The 14,454-nt window shown below is 37.5% G+C and overlaps 1 protein-coding gene and 1 long non-coding RNA gene across 2 annotated transcripts in view; one reads left to right on the top strand and one right to left on the bottom strand.

Moving 5' to 3' along the window:
- LOC309489940 overlaps positions 1 to 7,625 on the bottom strand; it is a 275,593-nt gene extending 267,968 nt beyond the window's left edge. Inside the window, exon 1 of the long non-coding RNA XR_014202574.1 lies at positions 3,993 to 7,625. This is a non-coding gene — a long non-coding RNA (uncharacterized lncRNA). The remainder of the gene's footprint in view (positions 1 to 3,992) is intronic.
- The window catches only part of ppfibp2b (PPFIA binding protein 2b), a 56,158-nt gene that overhangs the window by 15,485 nt on the left and 26,219 nt on the right, over positions 1 to 14,454 (top strand). The window contains exon 3 of the mRNA XM_082158885.1: positions 657 to 862. Coding sequence (XP_082015011.1) covers positions 657 to 862 — 206 coding nt within the window. The remainder of the gene's footprint in view (positions 1 to 656; positions 863 to 14,454) is intronic.

The following is a 14,454-nucleotide window of genomic DNA, read 5'->3' as shown; positions in this document are numbered from 1 at the left end:
TAATATTTTTAGTTATTGTTTTTATATTATTAGTTTTCATGGCAATTAATTTTAGTTTAATTTTTAGTCATTTTATTTCATTTCTTTTAAAATATTGCTATTTAGGTTTAATTTTTTTTATTTCAGTTTTACTTTTAGCTAGTTTTTATTAATGTACAGTTAATAATTTTTGTGCTTCTAATTTAACTTACTGTTTCACTTTATTGCCAAGGCATCATTTCTAATTTTCACTTGGTTTAAGTTTTTCAACATATATATATATATATATATATATAAAAGCTGGGGAAAAAACTGAAAAAATAAATAAATCTATATATATATATATATATATTATATATAAAAAATTTTCAGCTTTATTTCAATCAACAGAAATGTTTTAATAATTTTAGTTTTAGTTAACGATAATAACCCTGCCCTATGCAGTCTTAAAAAGTCACGTTTATTTGTTGCAATTATTTGTGAAATTTACTAGCAATTTTAAGTGAAAATTGTTTCAACGTCATTTTTAAGACCTTTTGACTGCTTTGGTTCAATAAAAGACATGAGACAGTTTGGTGGATTTGAACTTATATCGCCGATATGAGCGTATGACCACTAAGACAAGGGTCTAACCTCTTTTACTTCTTATTTAGTGTACCTTACGTTTCTGCCGGCAGGTTCCAAGGCTGCGGTGGAGTTCAGTAACGGGCTCTATGACCTGGGCTCTCCTGTGAGTGTCGGGCCCCTGCAGGTTCTCCAGCTGGCTGAGGAGCTGAGACTGACACTGGAGCTGCAGGTCGGGGACGAGGACCGCAAGTCACTGCGCTCCCAGCTGCCCTGCACCACCGCACAGAGCCTCATGGAGTGGCTGGAGAAAGGATCGGTGAGTTAAAGCCTAGAAAATTAATGTGGATTTAATGTTGGAATAGTAATACAAAGTTCTGTCATGAAACTCGAGATGGCACAGGGCTGAAAGATCCTTAACTCAATCTGACTGCAGTCGCATCATTCTCTATTGGGCACAGCTGATTGGTTCCTGCTGTATTAGTAGCCAATGAGCTCACTACTCAGTCTTCAAATACTTGGTCAGCATTTGCTGTAGCAGTCGCAGCGCGCTTTCAGAAACCCTCCACCTTCCCCAGCTCCACCTGTATATATCCACTAATGAAAATTCTGTCATTATTTTCACACCCTTAATTTGTTCTAAACCTGTATGACGTGGAACACATAAGTATCATATAAAATATATATATATATATATACACATACAACAGCAGATCATAGTGACCATGATTTTCAGTAGCAAAGAAAAAAAAAAAAATCTAAGTTTTATGAAAGTCCTCCATACAGTGTTATTTTAGTATTTTTTATATATTTATTCATATTTTATTAAAATAAAATATTGTATATTATATTATTATATTAGTTTTCAGTTTTCATTTTAATTCTGTTTTCAATTTTAGTCATTTTATTATGTGATTTTTAAATATTTCTACATAGATTTAATTTATTTTAATTTCTGTTTTAGTTTTAGTAATTTTGGTTAGAATTTTGGTACTTCAAAAAAAAATTTCAGTTAGTTGCCAAGTTAAGATTTATAATTTTCACTTCATTTTACATTAAGTTTTCCATCTAATATTTATATTTTATTTCAACTTAATTAGTGAAAATTATTGTTTTGTTTTTTTTACTTTTCCAAAGCATTAACAAGGAGCTCCATAAAACTACAAAATGTAAAGTTTTCCCCCTCATATTAACCCTTTTTGACCAAAATGAATAATTAAATTACACATAGAAATATTATTGATAAAAAAAAAAAAGATAAATAAGTTGAACATAAATGCACATATTAAACTTAATCATATCCATATAAAATAAACAAATATCCTCAAAAAAATTTAATAAAAACCTGTGTCCATACAGCTTGTGCACTATATTCCTAATCCTCTGCAGTTATTTGATCACATGTGTGAAGAACAAATTGACAAATTTACAAACTCACTGACCCAAACGTGGTGAGCAGTGAGCACAAGTCTTAAAAACTATTTTATGTTGCTTTTTTTAAGCGGATCTGTCATTTGAACAATCTTAAAAATGTTCCTTCTGTGTTCCAATGAAAAAATAACAGCCCACAGGGTTGGAACAACATGCATAAATAATGATAATTATGATCATTTTCATTGTTGAGGGAACGATCCCTTTAAGCGCAAACTTCTGCCTATTACAGGGTCTTTTCTCACGTGTCCCAGAGGCAGTTTCTGGCCCAGCATTTGCGTGCGTATGCGTGTATGTTCCTTGGATGTTTTTAAAAGAGTTCGGATCCCCTCTGAGACATTGATAGGGCTGCGCTTCCTGCCTCTCTCCCTCTCTTCCCTTCATATTCCTCTCTCCACACAGTCATTCTCTCCTTTCTCTTCTCTCACTCTTTTGCTCTGCTTTAAAATCTATACAGTCACCTTTAACTCGGCTTCATCTCCTTTAGGGTAAGTCTTCAACTGACATCTCTGCTCATGCAACTAGATTAGTTTGTTGAATTGTAACCTGGCAATGCTTGCATACTTGCTTTCTCAGAATAGTGTTTTTCTTGTTTTGCTGGTATTTGTTATTGACAAAAACAGTCACAAGATTCATTATACTGTTATTTGTGTATCCCAATGGAAAATGCTGGCACATGATTCTCATCAGTAGCCTGTGGTGATTTTCTTGGTCAAATAACAGAGAAAATCTCTATGTAAAGTGCATAAGCAACCTGTTGGCGGAGCTCGGAGATCAGTCAAGGGCCTTGTTTTTGCAGGGATCACATTTGTCAAATTTTCAAGGCCGAAATCAGTCATTTCAATAGGAATCCACACGATTGAAAATTCTCAAGATTACCCTACGCAGATTTCGCAACGGTTTCAAGTTGGTCGCGTGGATCTGCCATGCTTACCAACAGAAAGCTGTTCAAAGTCCCTTTCAAGGAAAGTCTGTTCACTCGGCTACCATATTTGCAACGCCTCCGGGCAGCTATTTCGGGCAACCAAGACCAAGTCTATCTACTTGAATGGGGGAATCTTAAAACCTGCTTGCCACACTAACATAACATATTTTAAATCAACAACCAAATCTGAAATGAACTGTCCCATAAATGCTGTTTCTTATGGCTGATTTTTGCATTTAAAAAGCTTACATTTCAGGCTAGACCAGCCAATGCGCATGTGCAGTCCTAAGGCCAATTCACACTGCGCCGACAGATGGCAACAAACACTTTGTCGGGTTTTGTCGGCTCAGTGTGTTACCCCTGTAAGTTGGTTGGCTCTTGTTTTTGCCGATTGAATATGTTGAATCGACATTTAACGGGTCTTGGAATGTCGGAGAAGTGACGTACTGTAATCCAGTGATTGTCCTCATTGGTTGGCGTCTGTCGTGCAGGAGGAATTGGCCTCTAAGCGCGCGTCTCACAACAATAACTGTTAAAGCCTATATAGAGTGTGACGTGACGTGACTTTGTAGGCCAACTGGCAGTTGGCATCCCCATTTTCCATAGGCTTTTGGATTATCGAGAAAAAAAAGAGAAAAAAAGCTCTGTGATCAACATAGGTTTATGACACTCGCACGTTTTGTCCATCAAGTTAATTTTCACAGATGATCACAACCTTTTTGAATTTCGAAGCCTAAAAAAGCTAAAGGTAGGGTATAAACGAACTACACCACGGTCCCACGACTTCAATGTCACCACCACTAAGCTTCCGACAACTCTTTCAGTTTTTATCTAAAAACATTTTCCCAAAACGTTTGAGTTAGAATAGTTTATAAGAGCACAATTATAAGCATTACGAGGCTTTAAAAGCGGACTGAGTTTATCTGCTCGGAGTGATGACGTTTAATGTCCTCGACAGCCTCTGTAGTCCCATTTAGCCACTTGTTAGCAACCGCCTTTTTCAAAACACGTAACAGTGAGTGGGAAAATACTGATGTATTTTATGTCATAGAATAAAACGTGAAAGTGTCTTGAGCTTGTTCACACCACAGACCTTATTTTAGCCATTTAACCAAAATCCCATTTACAAAACCCATTGACTTCGGGACAATGGAACCGAAAGTGCTAAAATGCTAACTCGTTTCCGCATTTTGGCCTACAAAGTGATGTCATACCTGCACCACTCTATTTGGTCGGCAGCTTCAGTGACTTTACCAATCGGCATTTGGCTCTTTTATTCAGGATGGACTTATTCCGCCATATTGCGTGTTGCACATTCTCCCATTCATAAGTAATATAAGTGCACCGTTTTTGGCTGCATACATCGCTACAATATTGATGATAGACAATGGACCTTTTTGCCTACAACATTCTTTCCTTAAAGTTCAAGTATAGTCAAATGCATAGCCTTTCAAAGTATACTCATAGTGTGCATGAACACAAGTGCTTGACATATACACTCTAGAAAGATTCATGCTTGTCCACTGTCTGCGCTACTTTTCTCCAAATGTTAAAACGTTAGTGATAAAAAATTTCTTTATAGTAATTTAAACTAGAGTTATGAGTATCTCTTGATCTCCTCAGACAAACTCGTTAACATGGGTTTCTATGGTCGTTTCCATCTAGTTTGTTTTTCTTGTTCTCCGTTTATCCGCCAGTGTTGCCACCTTGTGGCCAAACTAATTAGTGATATAAAAAAAAAATCGAAACGCATAAGCGAGTTGGAAAAATCTGGCTGGGTGTTCGTTCAGTTTGTGGATACTGTGCTGATGATGAAATTCACATCAAGCACACAGTAGTACGCATGCCCTAGCGTAAATGTCAAATCTGAAGAGTACTTTGGGCTTTAGTCCATGGGGTCCTTCTACAACACAACAGTCCTCTGAACTGTGTCTCTAAGTGGGATCAAGTACACATGCTCCCTAATTACAGCTGGTAAAAACAGTGCAGGAAATGCGATCAAGTCCTGATAGTGAGACGTTCGCATTAGAGGCACCGCATTACGCTTTGTTCTTGCACGCCGTATCTGGCCCGTGTTTACAGGCACATGAGGAATGTGTGTGGCAGCTGCAGAAAAGAGATAAGAGAGGTCGTTCTTCTCATAACCTGATCTGAGACCTGTCTGAGCCGCTGTAGGTAAAGCGTGTCTGTTTGATAGTATTAAAATATGTCTACTCTTGTTTATGTATGCAAGCGCACATGTGTCTGGTGTGTCTCCAGCTCCGCAGCTGTCAGGATCAGAGACTTTGCCAGGTGCAGCTGAACGCGCAAAGCTCTGGATAAGTTGCTTGTTACACTAATAAAGACCCAATCGTCTCTGCTTGATCTCAGGGTGGAACTTCTAATAATTCTTGATAGCTGACATAATCACAGCCTCCCTCCCTCAAGAATATGTAGTTGTTTTTTTCTTAGAATGGAAAAAGTTCACTGTAAAGCACCAAAAAAAAAAACACAATGCAAAATACAGTGTTTATCCGCGCAAAATGGCCGAAGTGTCATTTGTTGACTCCAGCTGTATTCATTTAATGTTTTTGACCAGAGTCCCATGCGGTGACTGTATCCCCACTCTTACACAACACCCCATGACGCAAACAGGAAACGCTCAGAGGCGATACTAGAAGAAGGTTTAATGGCCATCACCATGCCCATACTAAATGTTTCAGCATTTTGTATTATTGTTTGTTCTTATTTGATAGTTATGACTTTTTGATAGTTTTGACTTATGTGGATAGTTAACCATTTACTCACCCTTATGTCGTTCCAAACCTGTATGAATGTGTGGAACACAAAAAAGTGAATGTTTTTTATGGGACAGTCAAGTTCCAAAACGACTCAAATATAATAACAGAGAAATGCTCTATATGACTTCTGCACTATATTTTCAGCTTTGTGTCAAGCAGGCTTAAATGTAACGCTTTACTATTACAGAAAAGTCTTTCCTAGCTCTTCATGGCACGTTTATAAGAGAGGTATAAAAAATTTATTTTTTATTTTTTAATGAATCAGTCGATCCATTTTCCTAAATATGCCTGAACGATTCATTCATGAATTGGTCTGAATCTTGACTACAGCTCACTAGAGAGGGACTTTTTAGTGAATAATGACTTAAATTTCAGTCTTTTGCTCACTCAAAGCTATCATATGACTTAAGAAAGCTTGGAATATAGTGTATTTGCCATATAGACCAATTCACTGTAATAAAAAAATTAAAAAACAGTTATTTAAATCTAAAAAAAGGCAGCTGTTTCAAGTACTGCAGTTTGGCATATTGATGCCTGCATATTTTACAACTTACAACCATATATTTCTATATAATTATATGACACTAAAATAATGCATTAAACATTACATTAATAACATATATTGTAACAAAAAACCCCCCCGAAATTTACAAATACAATTAATATACTGATAACAAAGCTGAGATGAAACAAATTTTTATATAAAATATAGTCATATATGATGTCACACTGTGACTTCTGAAAATGTAATTTTACTGTTGTTCACTATAAATTATATAGTGACCATGAATAAAGACCATGAATTTGACAGTAAAATTACACATGTTAAACCACAGTTTTTCACCGTATATTGTACGGTACGTTTTTACAGTTTTTCACTGTGTACTTTTACAATGTTTTTTGTAGTTTTAAAACTTCGCTCTCAATTTATCGTAATTGTATCGAAAGAGCAACCAGCACATTTATAAAATTGTCTTCTGTTATTGGTGCTTCATACATTACTTCACTTTGGACAATGATTTTTTTTGCACATGACATTTTGCTAATGTGACTACACCTTAAATGATGACAGAACTTTCCCTTTTTAGCTCTTTAAGAAAGTTAATTATATAATAGTTTATAGCAGTGTACATATGGGCATGTTAAGCTAAAGGCCTGACAAGATCACAAGGTTATTATGTTGTTATCTAGTACTAAACAGGCTAGTTTGCGCTTGATCATTCCCTTCAGTCTTTGCCTCAGCTGTGTTTGTCTATGAAGGAGACAACTGGACAGCAGGGTTGCTTGTAAAGTTAAAAAGACACAGAAATGGATGGATGTCTTCCACAGGAAACAGGGTCTTTGGGTTGTAGCCTTGAGTAAAAACAGATGGGAGATCACTGGAAGGCAGTGTGCCTTTAAATGGCCCCCCAACCCTCTCTCTTTCTCGCTGTGTTTCTTGTGCTTAAACAGAGACACTGGCTTGTTTCGGTTCAGACTTGCATTGGACTTAATTAAAGCCAGTGTCTCACACAGAGAAAAGAAAAAGGCTGAAAGAAAGGGAGGGAAAGATTACAAATATGTAGACTTTCATATGTGAACAAGAAAGTTGGTGTGTTGTAGTATGTAACATCAGGGAGTGGAAGTTTTGGATTTACGTTTTGCATCTGACACACACACACACACACACACACACACACACACACACACACACAGAGAACTTCTAAGTGTCTGGCTGGACATCAGACGCAGGGGGTCTCGGGCAGACGTCTGGCATTAGAAATGAGGTTTGTGCAGTTGCTTCAGCATGTTAGGAACTCCTGTCTTCAGCAGCCAATATAAGGAGGAGGAGGAGGAGGAGGCGACTCTGTAAAACAGGCGCACAGATTCACGGAAACCCAAAGCTCAGATCTCAGCCTGCCACTGCAGTCGCTCACTTACTATAACGGGTCGAGATGGGCCTTCAGCATGGAAGAGAAAATTGACTTTTATAAGCATTTCACTTGGCTTAAAAAGGTAGGTTGAAATGTCTGCTTTTCTACTGCAAGTTATCCATTTTTATGGATATTTCCATTCAGCTTTTCTTTTTTACTGTTTTCTTTGTGAGCAGGATATACTATGAATGGGGTCATGCACAGTCAAGAGGTCATTATTGCAATATATATATATATATATATATATTATGAAATATTGATTTGAGTTTTAATATTTGATAATCTTTCCTGTATATTATCTTAAAGCTTCCACTAAGAAAAAAAATGTCCATTAAAATGTACAAAACAATAAACAAGACAAACACAATGACAATATCACAGTAATATTAGTGATTTTGAAGGTGATTTTCACAACAACCGCTAAGTGTGATACAAGATGAACAAAGTCATTTTAGTATCATTGAGATACTAGTTTTTATTAATATTTATTCATTTTTATATTAAAATTTTTGCTTTGGAAACTAGATTAAGTTTAACGTTTATTTTAGTTTTAGTTAACAATTATATGCCTGATATCTCTATTTTATCCCTGGCAGAAGTTGCATTTGTATGAAATACAAACCAGATACGAGGTTTCTGTTGCACTTGCACTTTGTCTTGGATGAGCATGACTGATGTAGAGTGGCTGGATTTGTGTAGAACCGTTTGTTGTTGTTCAAAACGTCAGGCTGCTTTGTGCTGGTGTGGATGTGTGCCGGGAGCTTGTGATTTCCAATAGTACAAAAGCGCTTTTTATCCTGTCCAGCTTCAATGATTCTGAGCTCATGCCCTTGAACACAAACAAAAATGCATTCACTGACACAACACTTGATTCTTAGTGGTCGTAATTCATGCAGTAAAATTCAGTTTAGAGGTGAAGGTATGAACACCAGCATGCACACCTGTTCTTGAAGTGCAAGAGGCCTTGAAACGCTTGCTTGCCATGGTTGATGTGGTTTACAAGGTATTGCGGTAAGCCAGGTATGTGTAACATTGCAGGAAAGCACACAATGTAAAACTTAACCAACCATTACATTTCAAAGTAAGAAAGAAATTACAGTAATTATCCCCCACGAGAAAAAAAAACTGTAAAAAAATGCCGGTTTAGAAGAGGAATGGAGTGCATTACACTATTACAGGGAGGGGGTGTATCGTAAAACTCTCAATATTGTCATACATTCTTGGACAGTGGAGTAATAATGATCACTGTAGTCTCTTTTTGAGCTCCTCTGAAGTCATTTTAGGACATTTAACAGTTCTGTTAACAGGCAGTGGGACGTGAAAACGGGGAAATTCCGGAGCTTTTGGGTTGTCTTGCTTATAAACATCCCTCTGGTGAAGTAATAAATTGAATCAGTGCTCTAGAGAGCATCATGAATCACTGTGTGTGAGCTCAGCTCTAAAGGTTGAATTTACTGTAGATCATTCGTGTTGTGGACTTCTTAAAAAAATGAGGCAAAGTTGCTTTCTCTGGGTTTGGGTTTTTTAGTTAAATGTAAATTCTTGTTAATTTTCTATGTTTACGGTTATGGTTTCCAGGTTTAAAGCTAAAGTGTGATTTATGAACGACTAGTGCCACTGAACGGCAACAGTCGGGTGATGGAAGTAAAATCCCCTTAATTTTCTCCATAGGGTAATTCATATTTAATGATAAATTGTAGATCGTTAAGAACAGACCAATGACCAACAAGGTTGATGGTATATGCTGAAATTTAGTTGAAACCATCAGCCTACATTATTTCAACTTATTTTTTAAATAATTGTTTAACAGTGACATTCTTGGTGAAAAACTACATTATCCATAATTCTGCAGAGAATCTCCACCAATCAGAGAATCGCGATGGACAAATTACTCCAAAAGAACTCTAGTGCCCGCCCCCATGAAGCACTGCGAATGACTTAATTGGTAGTCTCCCTACGCTCTCAAACAACTAAATATATATATAATCAACATTTTTTAAATATATACATTGTTTTTTCATTCAATTATATCATTTGCAATTCTTCACAGGATTGTAGTTCTTTCCTTCAATGAAGCCATTAAGTATACAGTCTTGTACCTTTTTCTTTTTGTCTGATTTTCAAATACTTTTTTTGCTTTAAATCAAAGTATGTAATGTTGTGAATCACCTTGTAGCTGGTTGGTTTGGTTCATGGCTTATAACTCTTTTGAAGACTTCTCCCTATGGGAGAAATGAACGGGAAAAATTCTTCCTGAAACAAGGCCGATGAAAGAGTGGAAGGACACTGTTGCACTCTATTGAACAAACAAACTCAAGCCACATGTTTATAGTTTGTAGTTTCAAGAAAAATTAATCTTTGAATGCCTTAGAGTTTCCGTTATACTTTCTGCATGTTAAGCTGTGATAAGACAAAGTATAGGTTTGGAGGTTGTCAGCCGAGTACTAGCTGGATAGCTAATGTTGACCTGGTTAGGACTGGTACTTTATGCCACCTTTGCTAAGCTAGTGTGGATCTGCTTAAGCTGGTTAACGGAACACAGGTTAAACCGTTTGACCAGCTTGAACACCTCAATCTTTTTTTTTTTTTTTAAATCAGAAAATGGTGTGAAAGAAATTGAAAGATTTGTTGGAATAAAGGCAAGTCAAGTCTATAATATAACTGTTTTATGAATTGAAATACCGTGTCTCAGAAACGGAGACAACGATTTTAGAAACCGATTCGCTAGTCGGATTTCGCATGATATGAGAGAATACTCACCCTCAAAGTTGTCGATGTAGCTCGAAATATATAATTTAACCCCTTCCTCATCACCCCCAATTTTGGCAAGTGCTGCATACATGACATACCCAAAATAAAAAGGTTACTGCTCATAAGTAATTCTGAATAGAAACATAACAGACATACAGTGCCCTCCACAATTATTGAACCCCCTGGTAAATATGATCAAAATTGGCTGTAAAAAATAAATCTGCATCGATTATCCTTGTGATCTTTCATTCAAAAAATGTGCAAAATTCTAACCTTTCATTGAAGTAAAAGAATTGAAAGTGGGGGGAAATCACATTATGAAATAAATGTTTTTCTCCAAAACACGTTGGCCACAATTATTGAAACCCCTAGAATTTTTTACGAGTAAAATATCTCTGAAGTATATTCCCATTAATATTTACCTTTTTTAGTACACCAGGGTGACTAGGAACATGAAACTGTCCAGCTATGACTTCGTGTTTCACAGGAGTTTAAATATGAGGAAACACAAAGGCCAAATCCCCTTAATCATCCATCACAATGAGTAAAACCACAGAATATAGTTCTGATGCGTAGCAAAAGATTGTTGAGCATCACAAACTAGAAAGTGGCTGTAAGACAGTAGCTAAAGAATTGAAAATCCCAATTTTGACCATCAGGGCAATAATTAAGAAGTTATAACCAACTAAAGATGTTATGAATCTGCCAGGAAAAGGACGTGTGTCTATACTGTCTTAATGCATGGCGAGTATGAAAGTTTGAGTGGCCAAAGACTCTTCAAGGATCACAGATGGAGAATTGCAGAGATTAGTTGAGTCTTGGGGGTCAGAAAGCCTAAAAAAAAAATTATCAAACAACCCCTACATCCCCACATGTTGTTTGGGAGGCTTTAAAAAAAACCCTCCTCGCTCATCCAAAAACAAATTCCAGCAAATTTAATTGTCAGACACGACTGGATCTTCAAACAACACAGGGTTCTGTGGTCAGATGAGACTAAAACAGAGCTTTTTGGCAGCAAACGCACTAGATGGGTTTGGTGAACACAAGGATAAAAAGTACCCCATGTGTACAATTTAATATACCATTGGATCTTTAATGTTGTGGGCATATTTTTCTGCTGGAGGTCCTGGACTTCTTGTTCAGATACATGGCATTGTGGATTCTATCAAATATCAACAGATAAAAAATCAAAACCTGATGCTTTCTGCTAGAAATCTTATAATGGGCCGTGGTTGGATCTTCCTTCAGGACAACGATCCAAAACAAACATCAAAATCAAAACAAAAATTTGTTGTGGAGCACAAAATGAAGCTTCTGCCATGACCATCCCAGTCCCCTGACCTGATGAGTGGGCTGAACTGAAGAGGAGAAGCACCAACATGGATCTGGGAATCTGAAGGATCTGGAGAGATTCTGTGTGGAGGAATGGTCTCTGATCTCTTGTCAGGTGTTCTCCAAACTCATCAGGCATTATAGGAGAAGACTCAGAGCTCATCTTGGCAAAAGGAGATTGCAAAACCTTTGGTGTGAGAGACCCGGGTTCGAATCCACTGTGAGACACCAATGTGTCCCTGAGCAAGACACTTAACCCCTAGTTGCTCCAGAGGCGTGTGACCTCTGACATATATAGCAATTGTAAGTCGCTTTGGATTAAAAGCGTCAGCTAAATGAATAAATGTAAATGTAAATGCAAAAAGTATTTAATAAAAGGGTTTCAATAATTGTGGCCAACGTGTTTTGGAGAAAAACATTTATTTCATAATGTGATTTCCCCCCACTTTCAATTCTTTTACTTCAATGAAAGGTTAGAATTTTGCACATTTTTTGAATGAAAGATCACAAGGATAATCGATGCAGATTTATTTTTTACAGCCAATTTTGATCATATTTACCAGGGGGTTCAATAATTGTGGAGGGCACTGTACATTTAGAAAGCCAACCCTTGAGAGTTTATAGTTCAAGACTCAAAATTAACCAGACTGTTATTAATATTGAGATATATAAGCTCAAACATATTTTGAACTACAATAATCCGGGATCACCAGTGATCCCTGACAGCCCTTCTCTTTCTTACTCTTAGGTGTGACAGCTAACTGCCTCACAATATTGTTAATATCATTCACGTTAACCGCTGGAAGTTCTTGTAAACAGCGAGTGTAATTTAACATTATCTCCACCAAATGCAAAAACGGTTTCCGACGCAGCACCGGATGTAACTGGGCGGGCTGAGACAAAACGCGGAAGCGATCGTGCATAGAGCCAGAGCCCGTCTACGGAGAGCCTTGGCACTTCCTATTAGCCCCATTGTATCGATCTTGGTTGCAGTTCCATTAGAATTCCACTGGAGGTGATCGCGGGCGAGTGCAGACTGAATGGGAGTCTATGGGGCTAGACGGCTAAATTTGTCTCTTTCACCCGATTGCCGTTGAGAAATCTCAGATTTTATTGTAGGTTTTGCAAGTTCAACATGGGTTATAGGTCCAGGAGTACTTATGTCCTTTCGATTTCTTACAGGTTGAGTTGTTGTTGCCCATAACACACTAGCATTCTGCTAATGAACGCTGATTGGTCAGTGAAGGACTGATTACGACCAGCAATACCGCTTGATGGCATCGTGCCATCCGAAGCGGGACCAGAAACAAACAAAACGAAAACTCTTCTAGCTTGTGTATTTACCTGTGTCAGCTGTGTTGTCGATGCCTCGAGAGAAAAGAAAGTGCAGAGCGCGAAAGCACCAAAGTGACTGAAGGATTGCCGTAAAGCAGTATCTCTGGTCGTCCGATGTGTATGACGTCATTGACATTTTAAAAGATTTTTTAAAGCAAATAAGTGACTCTAAAAAATCTTACACCCAGCAATGTGTAATTTCTTTGCATCTCCTTTCGAATACAACATTCAAATTACTAGACAAAAAATTATATCCTGAGAAAAGTGAAATTTGATGGGTATAGCGCCATAGACCTCCATTCATTCTGCACTCGCCTGCGAGCGCCCCCGCATGGACAGAGACGTGTTACTGCAGCCAATCCAGAAACCGGAAGTAACCAGAGAGTGCCAATTCTCTTCCTATTAGACATTCTCTGATAGAGCCTATTCTAAAACGTAACTTTAGAACTAGTAACAAAGGAACGTTGAGTCGCTTCATTGATGCTTTTTGTAGAGTACAGTATTATGGAATTATGAAAGAGATCGACTAAAGGAGTGTATTACCTGCATCTGATATAGCATTCATTCTTCAGGTCGATGTCCATAATATTATGTCCAAAACATCAGTTTGAATGTCCGCTGAGGAAAGCGATATGTTGGTCTTGTCCTTCCCATGACGGCGCTAAAACAACTTCCTTGTTCCCGCTCACTCATAAAGACAATCTTTGTCGCCATCTAATGGCGTAATAATGTAACTTTCGCTGAAGTCCATATCACGATCCTTTCTCAGTACCAAATACAGCATATTATTTATGTAGAATAATATTTATTGAACAACAACTTTAAAATTAACAACAATAGCCAATATAAAAGACAATAGGAAATAAACACAAGCAAACAATCCATTCAAACGAACAAGCAGCACTTTAGTACAGGATTCAAGTGAAATATAGTTATGAAACTTAATTTTTCCCTTAACCAAAATCGATTTGCTCTGGAACATCAAGTAATAGATTAATTAGACCAAAGATATACCACTAATGAAGTATAGACTATCTCATGTTTAACCACTGTCTACATTAAGGGCAGCGGCAAATTCCCGAAGGACTGGCCGAGATGACGCTGTTCTCTGCGTGCACATGAGCACTGAACGGCCGCTGACGGCCTGGAGCTCGCATTTGCGAAAGCGTCACAACATATCGTAAAATAGGCACTAAGATTATATTAGTCACATATTTGATGTCTAAAGAACTACATTCTCTCCTAAAAAACTCTTGAAACTACATTTCGTGACAACTACAGTAGTATTTATTAAAGATATGGTGGATTTGCTCGACCGCCATGACAGTCGCCGCAAGCGGAGTGATACAAGCGGTGAAACGGAGTGCTGTTACTGCACAAATATCGCACGGCTGGAAAAGGCTCTCAGCCAATCAGATTCGAGAAACAGAAAGAACCTTTGTAT

Source organism: Leuciscus leuciscus, assembly GCF_965113295.1.
Source record: "Leuciscus leuciscus genome assembly, chromosome: 25".
NCBI lineage: Eukaryota > Metazoa > Chordata > Actinopteri > Cypriniformes > Leuciscidae > Leuciscus > Leuciscus leuciscus.
The sequence above is the reverse complement of the archived record's forward strand: the minus strand, read 5'-3'. Positions and strand labels throughout refer to the sequence as shown.